This window comes from Oncorhynchus mykiss, unplaced genomic scaffold (assembly GCF_013265735.2).
Source record: "Oncorhynchus mykiss isolate Arlee unplaced genomic scaffold, USDA_OmykA_1.1 un_scaffold_235, whole genome shotgun sequence".
Classification (NCBI taxonomy): Eukaryota; Metazoa; Chordata; class Actinopteri; order Salmoniformes; family Salmonidae; genus Oncorhynchus; species Oncorhynchus mykiss.
In genome coordinates, this window is record NW_023493701.1 from 270,227 (window position 1) to 284,785 (window position 14,559).

General features: G+C 45.9%; 1 protein-coding gene across 1 annotated transcript; it reads right to left on the bottom strand.

Annotated features, from left to right (window-relative positions):
* Positions 1–8,644: 8,644 nt before the first annotated feature.
* LOC110510736 (mannose-binding protein C-like) lies at positions 8,645–12,740 on the bottom strand. The gene is made up of 6 exons (XM_036973365.1): positions 12,646–12,740; positions 11,630–11,786; positions 11,166–11,201; positions 9,693–9,803; positions 9,568–9,615; positions 8,645–9,060 (listed from the first exon to the last, which is right to left on the bottom strand). Exons 2-6 carry the CDS (start codon positions 11,781–11,783, stop codon positions 8,681–8,683), a joined length of 729 nt encoding a protein of 242 aa, XP_036829260.1. The 5' UTR covers positions 11,784–11,786; positions 12,646–12,740; the 3' UTR covers positions 8,645–8,680.
* Positions 12,741–14,559: the final 1,819 nt, after the last annotated feature.

Consider the following 14,559-nt stretch of genomic DNA (forward strand, 5'->3'; position numbering starts at 1 on the left):
ATATAGCCCCCACATTGACTCTGTACCGGTACCCCCTGTATATAGCCTCCACATTGACTCTGTACCGGTACCCCCTGTATATAGCCTCCACATTGACTCTGTACCGGTACCCCCTGTATATAGCCCCCACATTGACTCTGTACCGGTACCCCCTGTATATAGCCTCCACATTGACTCTGAACCGGTACCCCCTGTATATAGCCTCCACATTGACTCTGTACCGGTACCCCCTGTATATAGCCTCCACATTGACTCTGTACCGGTACCCCCTGTATATAGCCCCCACATTGACTCTGTACCGGTACCCCCTGTATATAGCCTCCACATTGACTCTGTACCGGTTCCCCCTGTATATAGCCTCCACATTGACTCTGAACCGGTACCCCCTGTATATAGCCTCCACATTGACTCTGTACCGGTACCCCCTGTATATAGCCTCCACATTGACTCTGTACCGGTACCCCCTGTATATAGCCCCCACATTGACTCTGTACCGGTACCCCCTGTATATAGCCTCCACATTGACTCTGTACCGGTTCCCCCTGTATATAGCCTCCACATTGACTCTGAACCGGTACCCCCTGTATATAGCCTCCACATTGACTCTGTACCGGTACCCCCTGTATATAGCCCCCACATTGACTCTGTACCGGTACCCCCTGTATATAGCCTCAACATTGACTCTGAACCGGTACCCCCTGTATATAGCCTCCACATTGACTCTGTACCGGTACCCCCTGTATATAGCCTCCACATTGACTCTGTACCGGTACCCCCTGTATATAGCCCCCACATTGACTCTGTACCGGTACCCCCTGTATATAGCCTCCACATTGACTCTGTACCGGTTCCCCCTGTATATAGCCTCCACATTGACTCTGAACCGGTACCCCCTGTATATAGCCTCCACATTGACTCTGTACCGGTACCCCCTGTATATAGCCTCCACATTGACTCTGTACCGGTACCCCCTGTATATAGCCCCCACATTGACTCTGTACCGGTACCCCCTGTATATAGCCTCCACATTGACTCTGTACCGGTTCCCCCTGTATATAGCCTCCACATTGACTCTAAACCGGTACCCCCTGTATATAGCCTCCACATTGACTCTGTACCGGTACCCCCTGTATATAGCCCCCACATTGACTCTGTACCGGTACCCCCTGTATATAGCCTCCACATTGACTCTGTACCGGTACCCCCTGTATATAGCCTCCACATTGACTCTGTACCGGTACCCCCTGTATATAGCCTCCACATTGACTCTGTACCGGTACCCCCTGTATATAGCCCCCACATTGACTCTGTACCGGTACCCCCTGTATATAGCCTCCACATTGACTCTGGACCGGTACCCCCTGTATATAGCCTCCACATTGACTCTGTACCGGTTCCCCCTGTATATAGCCTCCACATTGACTCTGTACCGGTACCCCCTGTATATAACCTCCACATTGACTCTGAACCGGTACCCCCTGTATATAGCCTCCACATTGACTCTGTACCGGTACCCCCTGTCTATAGCCTCCACATTGACTCTGTACCGGTTCCCCCTGTCTATAGCCTCCACATTGACTCTGTACCGGTTCCCCCTGTCTATAGCCTCCACATTGACTCTGTACCGGTACCCCCTGTATATAGCCTCCACATTGACTCTGTACCGGTACCCCCTGTCTATAGCCTCCACATTGACTCTGTACCGGTACCCCCTGTCTATAGCCTCCACATTGACTCTGTACCGGTTCCCCCTGTATATAGCCTCCACATTGACTCTGTACCGGTACCCCCTGTCTATAGCCTCCACATTGACTCTGTACCGGTACCCCCTGTCTATAGCCTCCACATTGACTCTGTACCGGTTCCCCCTGTCTATAGCCTCCACATTGACTCTGTACCGGTACCCCCTGTATATAGCCTCCACATTGACTCTGTACCGGTACCCCCTGTCTATAGCCTCCACATTGACTCTGTACCGGTACCCCCTGTCTATAGCCTCCACATTGACTCTGTACCGGTACCCCCTGTATATAGCCTCCACATTGACTCTGTACCGGTACCCCCTGTCTATAACCTCCACATTGACTCTGTACCGGTTCCCCCTGTATATAACCTCCACATTGACTCTGTACCGGTACCCCCTGTATATAGCCTCCACATTGACTCTGTAACGGTTCCCCCTGTCTATAGCCTCCACATTGACTCTGTACCGGTTCCCCCTGTATATAGCCTCCACATTGACTCTGTACCGGTTCCCCCTGTCTATAGCCTCCACATTGACTCTGTACCGGTACCCCCTGTATATAGCCTCCACATTGACTCTGTACCGGTACCCCCTGTATATAGCCTCCACATTGACTCTGTACCGGTTCCCCCTGTCTATAGCCTCCACATTGACTCTGTACCGGTACCCCCTGTATATAGCCTCCACATTGACTCTGTACCGGTACCCCCTGTATATAGCCTCCACATTGACTCTGTACCGGTTCCCCCTGTCTATAGCCTCCACATTGACTCTGTACCGGTTCCCGCTGTATATAGCCTCCACATTGACTCTGTACCGGTACCCCCTGTATATAGCCTCCACATTGACTCTGTACCGGTTCCCCCTGTCTATAGCCTCCACATTGACTCTGTACCGGTACCCCCTGTATATAGCCTCCACATTGACTCTGTACCGGTTCCCCCTGTATATAGCCTCCACATTGACTCTGTATCGGTTCCCCCTGTCTATAGCCTCCACATTGACTCTGTACCGGTACCCCCTGTATATAGCCTCCACATTGACTCTGTACCGGTTCCCCCTGTATATAGCCTCCACATTGACTCTGTACCGGTTCCCCCTGTATATAGCCTCCACATTGACTCTGTACCGGTACTCCCTGTATATAGCCTCCACATTGACTCTGTACCGGTACCCCCTGTATATAGCCTCCACATTGACTCTGTACCGGTACCCCCTGTATATAACCTCCACATTGACTCGGTACCGGTACCCCCTGTATATAGCCTCCACATTGACTCTGTACCGGTTCCCCCTGTCTATAGCCTCCACATTGACTCTGTACCGGTACCCCCTGTATATAACCTCCACATTGACTCGGTACCGGTACCCCCTGTATATAGCCTCCACATTGACTCTGTACCGGTACCCCCTGTAAATAGCCCCCACATTGACTCTGTACCGATACCCCCTGTCTATAGCCTCCACATTGACTCTGTACCGGTACCCCCTGTATATAACCTCCACATTGACTCGGTACCGGTACCCCCTGTCTATAGCCTCCACATTGACTCTGTACCGGTTCCCCCTGTCTATAGCCTCCACATTGACTCTGTACCGGTACCCCCTGTATATAACCTCCACATTGACTCGGTACCGGTACCCCCTGTCTATAGCCTCCACATTGACTCTGTACCGGTTCCCCCTGTCTATAGCCTCCACATTGACTCTGTACCGGTTCCCCCTGTCTATAGCCTCCACATTGACTCTGTACCGGTTCCCCCTGTATATAGCCTCCACATTGACTCTGTACCGGTTCCCCCTGTATATAGCCTCCACATTGACTCTGTACCGGTACTCCCTGTATATAGCCTCCACATTGACTCTGTACCGGTACCCCCTGTATATAGCCTCCACATTGACTCTGTACCGGTACCCCCTGTATATAACCTCCACATTGACTCGGTACCGGTACCCCCTGTATATAGCCTCCACATTGACTCTGTACCGGTTCCCCCTGTCTATAGCCTCCACATTGACTCTGTACCGGTACCCCCTGTATATAACCTCCACATTGACTCGGTACCGGTACCCCCTGTATATAGCCTCCACATTGACTCTGTACCGGTACCCCCTGTAAATAGCCCCCACATTGACTCTGTACCGATACCCCCTGTCTATAGCCTCCACATTGACTCTGTACCGGTACCCCCTGTATATAACCTCCACATTGACTCGGTACCGGTACCCCCTGTCTATAGCCTCCACATTGACTCTGTACCGGTTCCCCCTGTCTATAGCCTCCACATTGACTCTGTACCGGTACCCCCTGTATATAACCTCCACATTGACTCGGTACCGGTACCCCCTGTCTATAGCCTCCACATTGACTCTGTACCGGTTCCCCCTGTCTATAGCCTCCACATTGACTCTGTACCGGTTCCCCCTGTCTATAGCCTCCACATTGACTCTGTACCGGTACCCCCTGTATATAACCTCCACATTGACTCGGTACCGGTACCCCCTGTCTATAGCCTCCACATTGACTCTGTACCGGTACCCCCTGTATATAGCCTCCACATTGACTCTGTACCGGTACCCCCTGTCTATAGCCTCCACATTGACTCTGTACCAGTACCCCCTGTCTATAGCCTCCACATTGACTCTGTACCGGTTCCCCCTGTCTATAGCCTCCACATTGACTCTGTACCAGTACCCCCTGTCTATAGCCTCCACATTGACTCTGTACCAGTACCCCCTGTCTATAGCCTCCACATTGACTCTGTACCGGTACCCCCTGTCTATAGCCTCCACATTGACTCTGTACCAGTACCCCCTGTCTATAGCCTCCACATTGACTCTGTACCAGTACCCCCTGTCTATAGCCTCCACATTGACTCTGTACCAGTACCCCCTGTCTATAGCCTCCACATTGACTCTGTACCGGTACCCCCTGTCTATAGCCTCCACATTGACTCTGTACCGGTACCCCCTGTCTATAGCCTCCACATTGACTCTGTACCAGTACCCCCTGTCTATAGCCTCCACATTGACTCTGTACCAGTACCCCCTGTCTATAGCCTCCACATTGACTCTGTACCGGTTCCCCCTGTCTATAGCCTCCACATTGACTCTGTACCAGTACCCCCTGTCTATAGCCTCCACATTGACTCTGTACCAGTACCCCCTGTATATAACCTCCACATTGACTCGGTACCGGTACCCCCTGTCTATAGCCTCCACATTGACTCTGTACCGGTTCCCCCTGTCTATAGCCTCCACATTGACTCTGTACCGGTACCCCCTGTATATAACCTCCACATTGACTCGGTACCGGTACCCCCTGTCTATAGCCTCCACATTGACTCGGTACCGGTACCCCCTGTCTATAGCCTCCACATTGACTCTGTACCGGTACCCCCTGTCTATAGCCTCCACATTGACTCTGTACCGGTACCCCCTGTCTATAGCCTCCACATTGACTCTGTACCAGTACCCCCTGTCTATAGCCTCCACATTGACTCTGTACCAGTACCCCCTGTCTATAGCCTCCACATTGACTCTGTACCGGTACCCCCTGTATATAACCTCCACATTGACTCGGTACCGGTACCCCCTGTCTATAGCCTCCACATTGACTCGGTACCGGTACCCCCTGTCTATAGCCTCCACATTGACTCTGTACCGGTACCCCCTGTCTATAGCCTCCACATTGACTCTGTACCGGTACCCCCTGTCTATAGCCTCCACATTGACTCTGTACCAGTACCCCCTGTCTATAGCCTCCACATTGACTCTGTACCAGTACCCCCTGTCTATAGCCTCCACATTGACTCTGTACCGGTTCCCCCTGTCTATAGCCTCCACATTGACTCTGTACCAGTACCCCCTGTCTATAGCCTCCACATTGACTCTGTACCAGTACCCCCTGTATATAACCTCCACATTGACTCGGTACCGGTACCCCCTGTCTATAGCCTCCACATTGACTCTGTACCGGTTCCCCCTGTCTATAGCCTCCACATTGACTCTGTACCGGTACCCCCTGTATATAACCTCCACATTGACTCGGTACCGGTACCCCCTGTCTATAGCCTCCACATTGACTCTGTACCGGTTCCCCCTGTCTATAGCCTCCACATTGACTCTGTACCGGTTCCCCCTGTCTATAGCCTCCACATTGACTCTGTACCGGTACCCCCTGTATATAACCTCCACATTGACTCGGTACCGGTACCCCCTGTCTATAGCCTCCACATTGACTCTGTACCGGTACCCCCTGTATATAGCCTCCACATTGACTCTGTACCGGTACCCCCTGTCTATAGCCTCCACATTGACTCTGTACCAGTACCCCCTGTCTATAGCCTCCACATTGACTCTGTACCGGTTCCCCCTGTCTATAGCCTCCACATTGACTCTGTACCAGTACCCCCTGTCTATAGCCTCCACATTGACTCTGTACCAGTACCCCCTGTCTATAGCCTCCACATTGACTCTGTACCGGTACCCCCTGTCTATAGCCTCCACATTGACTCTGTACCAGTACCCCCTGTCTATAGCCTCCACATTGACTCTGTACCAGTACCCCCTGTCTATAGCCTCCACATTGACTCTGTACCAGTACCCCCTGTCTATAGCCTCCACATTGACTCTGTACCGGTACCCCCTGTCTATAGCCTCCACATTGACTCTGTACCGGTACCCCCTGTCTATAGCCTCCACATTGACTCTGTACCAGTACCCCCTGTCTATAGCCTCCACATTGACTCTGTACCAGTACCCCCTGTCTATAGCCTCCACATTGACTCTGTACCGGTTCCCCCTGTCTATAGCCTCCACATTGACTCTGTACCAGTACCCCCTGTCTATAGCCTCCACATTGACTCTGTACCAGTACCCCCTGTCTATAGCCTCCACATTGACTCTGTACCGGTTCCCCCTGTCTATAGCCTCCACATTGACTCTGTACCGGTTCCCCCTGTCTATAGCCTCCACATTGACTCTGTACCGGTTCCCCCTGTCTATAGCCTCCACATTGACTCTGTACCGGTTCCCCCTGTCTATAGCCTCCACATTGACTCTGTACCGGTTCCCCCTGTCTATAGCCTCCACATTGACTCTGTACCGGTTCCCCCTGTCTATAGCCTCCACATTGACTCTGTACCGGTTCCCCCTGTCTATAGCCTCCACATTGACTCTGTACCGGTTCCCCCTGTCTATAGCCTCCACATTGACTCTGTACCGGTTCCCCCTGTATATAGCCTCCACATTGACTCTGTACCGGTTCCCCCTGTCTATAGCCTCCACATTGACTCTGTACCGGTTCCCCCTGTCTATAGCCTCCACATTGACTCTGTACCGGTTCCCCCTGTCTATAGCCTCCACATTGACTCTGTACCGGTTCCCCCTGTCTATAGCCTCCACATTGACTCTGTACCGGTTCCCCCTGTCTATAGCCTCCACATTGACTCTGTACTGGTACCCCCTGTATTTCGCCCTGCTATTGTTGTTTACTGCTCTTTAATAATTTGTTTTTCTTATCTTTTTTTTGTATTTTTCTTAAATGCATTGCTGGTTCAGGGCTTGTAAGTTAGCATTTCCCTGTAAGGTCTAAACCTGTTGTATTCGACACATTTGACATGTAACTTGAGATTTTATAACTATAGGCGAGTACATGAGGTGATCTGCAGGTGACCTGTCTATCTGCTCAACGTCCCTGATACACTCCCCCCTCTGATGATAATATGTAGAACTTAGAGAAACATGGATTCAAGTAGACTTCCTGGTCCTAGAACAGTGAATTCTCAGGGAACACACAGCAGTACAGCTCTGTGTAGATTCAGAGTAGATCTGAGTTCTGTATTGCACTTACAGTATATAAATTATTTGTACCATTGACATATTTTTCTATGCACAAAAAATGTAATTTTGGTTTTGTACACGGTCATATGATACGTGGGACAGAAAAGTACAATCTTAGGCGAGTACATGGGGTGTCATATCTCAGCAGAGGGTCTGTCTATCTGGTCAACATCACTGATACAGATCCCCCTTCACCCTCTGGTGGTACGGGTAACTTGTCATTACGTCTCCAGAGAAACCTATAAAACCAGCACTAAGGGGGGTCTCCTTCACAGAAACCTTCCTTTGGTGTTGAGATGCGATGCTTTTACTAGGGGGGGTTCCAGGTCTATGTCAGCCTATTCATTAAAGTTTAACTTGATATTTTGTTGTTTGGAAATATATAGTTGCTATTCCTCTGTCATCAAACTGTAGGTCAAAAGTAGCCATGTGCTCAGTAGCCAATCAGTTCAGAGAGAAGGAGCATGAAGGAGACAGACAAGTACCAAAGTAAATGTGTTTGATCAGTAGCCAATCTGTTCAGAGAGAAGGAGCATGAAGGAGACAGACAAGTACCAAAGTAAATGTGTTTGATCAGTAGCCAATCTGTTCAGAGAGAAGGAGCATGGAGGAGACAGACAAGTACCAAAGTAAATGTGTTTGATCAGTAGCCAATCTGTTCAGAGAGAAGGAGCATGAAGGAGACAGACAAGTACCAGAGTAAATGTGTTTGATCAGTAGCCAATCTGTTCAGAGAGAAGGAGCATGAAGGAGACAGACAAGTACCAGAGTAAATGTGTTTGATCAGTAGCCAATCTGTTCAGAGAGAAGGAGCATGAAGGAGACAGACATGTATCAAATAAATGTGTTTGTTGCTTTAATCATCAAGTTTACCTTTCCATTTTATATTGTGACCCACATTTTAATGAGCTCATTTGAATAAAAAAAATGAGGAAATGTGAAGAATTGAAAATGTGTATAAGATAAAACCTAGAGACAAGACCTAGAGACAAGACCTAGAGACAAGACCTAGAGACAAGACCTAGAGAATCATAATTGAAGTGAAGAAAGCTTTCATGGTAAACTCTGAAACAGCTTTTCATAGACATGTCCCTATATCTCACACACGATATAGGCATTGAAGGAGCAATCATATGTCACCTGCCATGCACCTGACTCTGTCAACATTGTACAGCCTCTATCCCCATCAGGCACTTTTGGTTCCCCATCTGCCCATTTGGAAAAGGTGAGGGGATGGCCTTTCAAATCTACCTGAAACTTCCCCTCTTTACTGTTGTCAACATTGAGCCATGCATTCTTCAAAGCCCCTTCAAAGACCTGAGTGAGAGCAGTGTTTTCCTCCCGGTTCTTCGGCAAAGCCAACACCAAGCCCCTCTTGGTACAGAACTGAACAGCATCGTCAAAGGAACCCGGTCTCTTGTGTGACACAAAGTACTTCTTGTCAACTCTTCTGGTGAAGTCATAGTTTATGGCTGAAGAGAAACCAGGTATTAATGCAGTCGCTCTAACATTAAAAGGGGAAACAAAAGTTGTCTTTTTATATTTCCCTAACGCCAACACATGACTAAATTCACACCTCCTTTTCCCAAATTACGAATACTGCATAATTTATGTTGAATGCATACTTAGTAAGAGACAATATAATCTACGGATGCAGTATCTTAATTTGAGCCAGTTTCACACAGCAGGAAAATGATCCTGCAGCAACAGGAAATATGAATTGTTATGTGGATTATAATGAATGGACATTATTTGTAGGGATTGATGATCCATGTTTTGTTAAGGAAAAACAAGTCTGACATTGTTAAGTGGAAATTAAACTTTAGAAGCCTTTTAAAACCTCGAGGACACTACAAGTTTGCATTTACTACTGTGCAGGAAAATTCTCAGTGACAACAGAGTGATCAAATTAAGATCCGGGATCTGTAATGTTGCATTCAAGTACATATCCTCATGCTCTCTGAAATTCACTTCCTTACCCAACTCCAGTTTGACCAAGCTTTCTTGCAGGGGTTCCAGGTCTAAGTCTGTGAAAACAGAAGGTGTGACTAGAGAGAACCAAATAATAAATACATAACCAGGAAGAGATCAATCAGCTGTATACCAGTAGCTCCTGCAGGGCCCGGGGGTCCAGGTGGACCAGGTGGACCAGGGACTCGTTCATCTCGACCAACTAAACAAGGAACTCCAGAGAGTTCAGGAGGTCCAGGTGGCCCTATGGAGAGATAATAGAAATGTGGATGGCTGTATAATGATGGGAGACAATAGAGTTGTGGATGGCTGTATAATGATAGGAGATAATAGAGATGTGGATGGCTGTATAATGATAGGAGATAAGAGAGATGTGGATGGCTGTATAATGATAGGAGATAAGAGAGATGTGGATGGCTTTATAATGATAGGAGACAATAGAGATGTGGATGGCTGTATAATGATAGGAGATAATAGAGATGTGGATGGCTGTATAATGATAGGAGATAGAGATCTGGATGGCTGTATAATGATAGGAGATAAGAGAGATGTGGATGGCTTTATAATGATAGGAGATAATAGAGATATGGATGGCTGTATAATGATAGGAGATAAGAGAGATGTGGATGGCTTTATAATGATAGGAGACAATAGAGATGTGGATGGCTGTATAATGAGAGGAGATAAAGAGATGTGGATGGCTGTATAATGAGAGGAGATAAAGAGATGTGGATGGCTGTATAATGATGGGAGACAATAGAGATGTGGATGGCTGTATAATGATAGGAGACAATAGAGATGTGGATGGCTGTTTAATGATAGGAGATAGAGATCTGGATGGCTGTATAATGATAGGAGATAAGAGGAGATGGAGAGATAATAGAAATGTGGATGGCTGTATAATGATGGGAGACAATAGAGTTGTGGATGAATGTATAATGATAGGAGATAATAGAGATGTGGATGGCTGTATAATGATAGGAGATAATAGAGATGTGGATGGCTGTTTAATGATAGGAGATAGAGATCTGGATGGCTGTATAATGATAGGAGATAAGAGAGATGTGGATGGCTTTATAATGATAGGAGATAATAGAGATATGGATGGCTGTATAATGATAGGAGATAAGAGAGATGTGGATGGCTGTATAATGAGAGGAGATAAAGAGATGTGGATGGCTGTATAATGAGAGGAGATAAAGAGATGTGGACGGCTGTATAATGATGGGAGACAATAGAGATGTGGATGGCTGTATAATGATAGGAGACAATAGAGATGTGGATGGCTGTATAATGATAGGAGATAAGAGAGATGTGGATGGACTTATCGTTAACGAAAATACGTTTTTTTAAAGGTTTTCCCAAATTTCCAAGATGGAGGAAAATCTTTACTTTATGAACAATTGAGGCAAATATGTTCAGCATAACTCACTAAACACCAGCCCCTTTTCACAGGTTTATTTTGGCAAATGGTACAAAGCCTCTTTCTAGGAATTGATGTGGTTATCTAATTGAGGTCTTCAGAGTTCTTTGTCTTCCAAAAAAATGGTGAAGGGTGTTGTGACCCCCTTACGTGAAGGGTGGTCATGAACCTGTCAGACTCTACCTCTCTCTCCAGGTGGACCAGGAAGTCCAGGCATGCCTATGGAGAGACAACAGGTATAGGGTTCATCACCATACTGTACACACCAAAGACAGCTTCAACTAGCCTGTAAAGTGCTCTGCAGTCTGATCTGGCTTAAAGTGGCACTTTCTTACAAAATCAACAGTCTTTGTTATTGTTTTTTTATGTTTTATTTTTTATCAAAGGCTAACAGCAGGAAATATACCGGATTGGGCTTTCACATTATACCCTAGCCCCAGTTATGTTTGGCAACTGGTACAGACAAAGCCTGTTGTAGGAGTAGGAGGGTTTATCTAACCGAGGTAATTCAGAGTTCTTTGTTCTCCATCATCAGGTACGCAAATTAATGTACATGCTTAAAGTGACAGTTTACTCCAAAATCAACCGTCTTATATTTTGGGTTATGATAGGGTAAGTTAGCTGTACTAAGCTTGCAACTCATTTACCTCCAGAAGGCCCAACAGGCCCACGAGGGCCAGGAGAACCAGGAAACCCGGGCATTCCTCTAGGACCCTGGCATTCACACTTCTCCATCTGGCCTGGCAGAACCAGCAGGGAGAAGACACAGAGCCCCAAAGTCAGAGGTCTGCTCAGAGCCATAACCTAAAACACCAGGGAGAAGAACACAGAGACCAAAGTCAGAGGTCTGCTCAGAGCCATAACCTAAAACATCAGGGAGAAGAACACAGAGACCAAAGTCAGAGGTCTGCTCAGAGCCATAACCTAAAACATCAGGGAGAAGAACACAGAGACCAAAGTCAGAGGTCTGCTCAGAGCCATAACCTAAAACATCAGGGAGAAGAACACAGAGACCCAAAGTCAGAGGTCTGCTCAGAGCCATAACCTAAAACATCAGGGAGAAGACACACAGCCCCAAAGTCAGAGGTCTGCTCAGAGCCATAACCTAAAACATCAGGGAGAAGACACACAGAGACCCAAAGGGACAGTAAATCACTGGTGTCATACAAACAGAAGAACAGGAAACATCTGCTCATAAATTACATGATGGGAACCTTTACTGTCAATGGGATCAACAAGAATACAAGCTGTTGAAAAGCAGCATGTGGAATATGTGAATGTGTCATTTCAACAGCTTGACTCAGCCACTTTGTTGCCAGTTGAGGGATGGCACGGAAACGTAACCTCTCTCAAATGAGACAGATGGACTGATTGATGACAGGACTAACAGGAGATCAACATGCTAGTTTAAACAGAAGCTATTGGTGTGTTTACAAAGACTCAAATAGAAACAGCAACAGAACCAGTGAAGTAATAGGAACATCGATTGATGACAGGATAACACAGTTAGAATCAGCTCATAACACATTGATAATCTATATTCTTCCATAGTCGATGGTTGTAATGATTGAAATGACCGTTGAACATCCGTACAGCTTACATATTGTGCCTTTAAACTGCAGTAATATAATTAAGACAAAAACTAAACAAGTGGGAACCATACCTCTTAAGTTGATGTGCTGGGAATGGATGTGATGTTTCTGTCCTGCTTTGTAACAGAATGATAGAGAAATGGGTTGGTGCAGCAACTTATAAAGACATTGGTAAACAACACGTCACTTTGAAGGATTCATTATGATCGGGAAGTACTTGTGAAGTTCATTTACAGTTTACTGGAAAAGAGACAAAAACTTGGAATGTAAAACCCAGAGTGCCCTGTCAATGTTCACATTTATCACAAAATACTGATGCACGTGGAATCATCTAGCAAGAACACAAACAAATCTCTGACATCCCATTGCGAAAATTCCACTTTAGTTCCATTCCACTTCTGGTGAGTTTGAGTAAGGAAGACTTCCAGTCCAAGGCAAAAACAAGGACACAATTATCTCGTCCGAACGACTTCGTATCTTTTGTAGTTTGAGTTAGCATGCAATGTTGTTATTCCCGGCTCACATTTGGCTGTTTCAACTCAGGATAAGCATTATAGTCATACATTATATTATATATTCAAGCACAGACAATATTTTTGTAGTAAATATTTATTCTGTTTGCCTTCATGGGCTTTTCTTTCACCCCATTTAACAGTAGCACCACCAGGTATATCAACCTTTCTATTAGAACCTATTAAACACACCACCAGGTATATCAACCTTTCTATTAGAACCTATTAAACGCACCACCAGGTATATCAACCTTTCTATTAGAACCTATTAAACGCACCACCAGGTATATCAACCTTTCTATTAGAACCTATTAAACACACCACCAGGTATATCAACCTTTCTATTAGAACCTATTAAACGCACCACCAGGTATATCAACCTTTCTATTAGAACCTATTAAACGCACCACCAGGTATATCAACCTTTCTATTAGAACCTATTAAACGCACCACCAGGTATATCAACCTTTCTATTAGAACCTATTAAACGCACCACCAGGTATATCAACCTTTCTATTAGAACCTATTAAACGCACCACCAGGTATATCAACCTTTCTATTAGAACCTATTAAACACACCACCAGGTATATCAACCTTTCTATTAGAACCTATTAAACGCACCACCAGGTATATCAACCTTTCTATTAGAACCTATTAAACACACCACCAGGTATATCAACCTTTCTATTAGAACCTATTAAACGCACCACCAAGTACATCAACCTTTCTATTAGAACCTATTAAACACACCACCAGGTATATCAACCTTTCTATTAGAACCTATTAAACGCACCACCAGGTATATCAACCTTTCTATTAGAACCTATTAAACACACCACCAGGTATATCAACCTTTCTATTAGAACCTATTAAACACACCACCAGGTATATCAACCTTTCTATTAGAACCTATTAAACGCACCACCAGGTATATCAACCTTTCTATTAGAACCTATTAAACACACCACCAGGTATATCAACCTTTCTATTAGAACCTATTAAACGCACCACCAGGTATATCAACCTTTCTATTAGAACCTATTAAACGCACCACCAGGTATATCAACCTTTCTATTAGAACCTATTAAACGCACCACCAGGTATATCAACCTTTCTATTAGAACCTATTAAACACACCACCAGGTATATCAACCTTTCTATTAGAACCTATTAAACGCACCACCAGGTATATCAACCTTTCTATTAGAACCTATTAAACGCACCACCAGGTACATCAACCTTTCTATTAGAACCTATTAAACACACCACCAGGTATATCAACCTTTCTATTAGAACCTATTAAACACACCACCAGGTATATCAACCTTTCTATTAGAACCTATTAAACGCACCACCAGGTATATCAACCTTTCTATTAGAACCTATTAAACACACCTCCAGCCTACACATCTACCGTTGTGTTATCACCTAAGGAAATACTTCAACCTAAATAAATATACAATTCATTTATT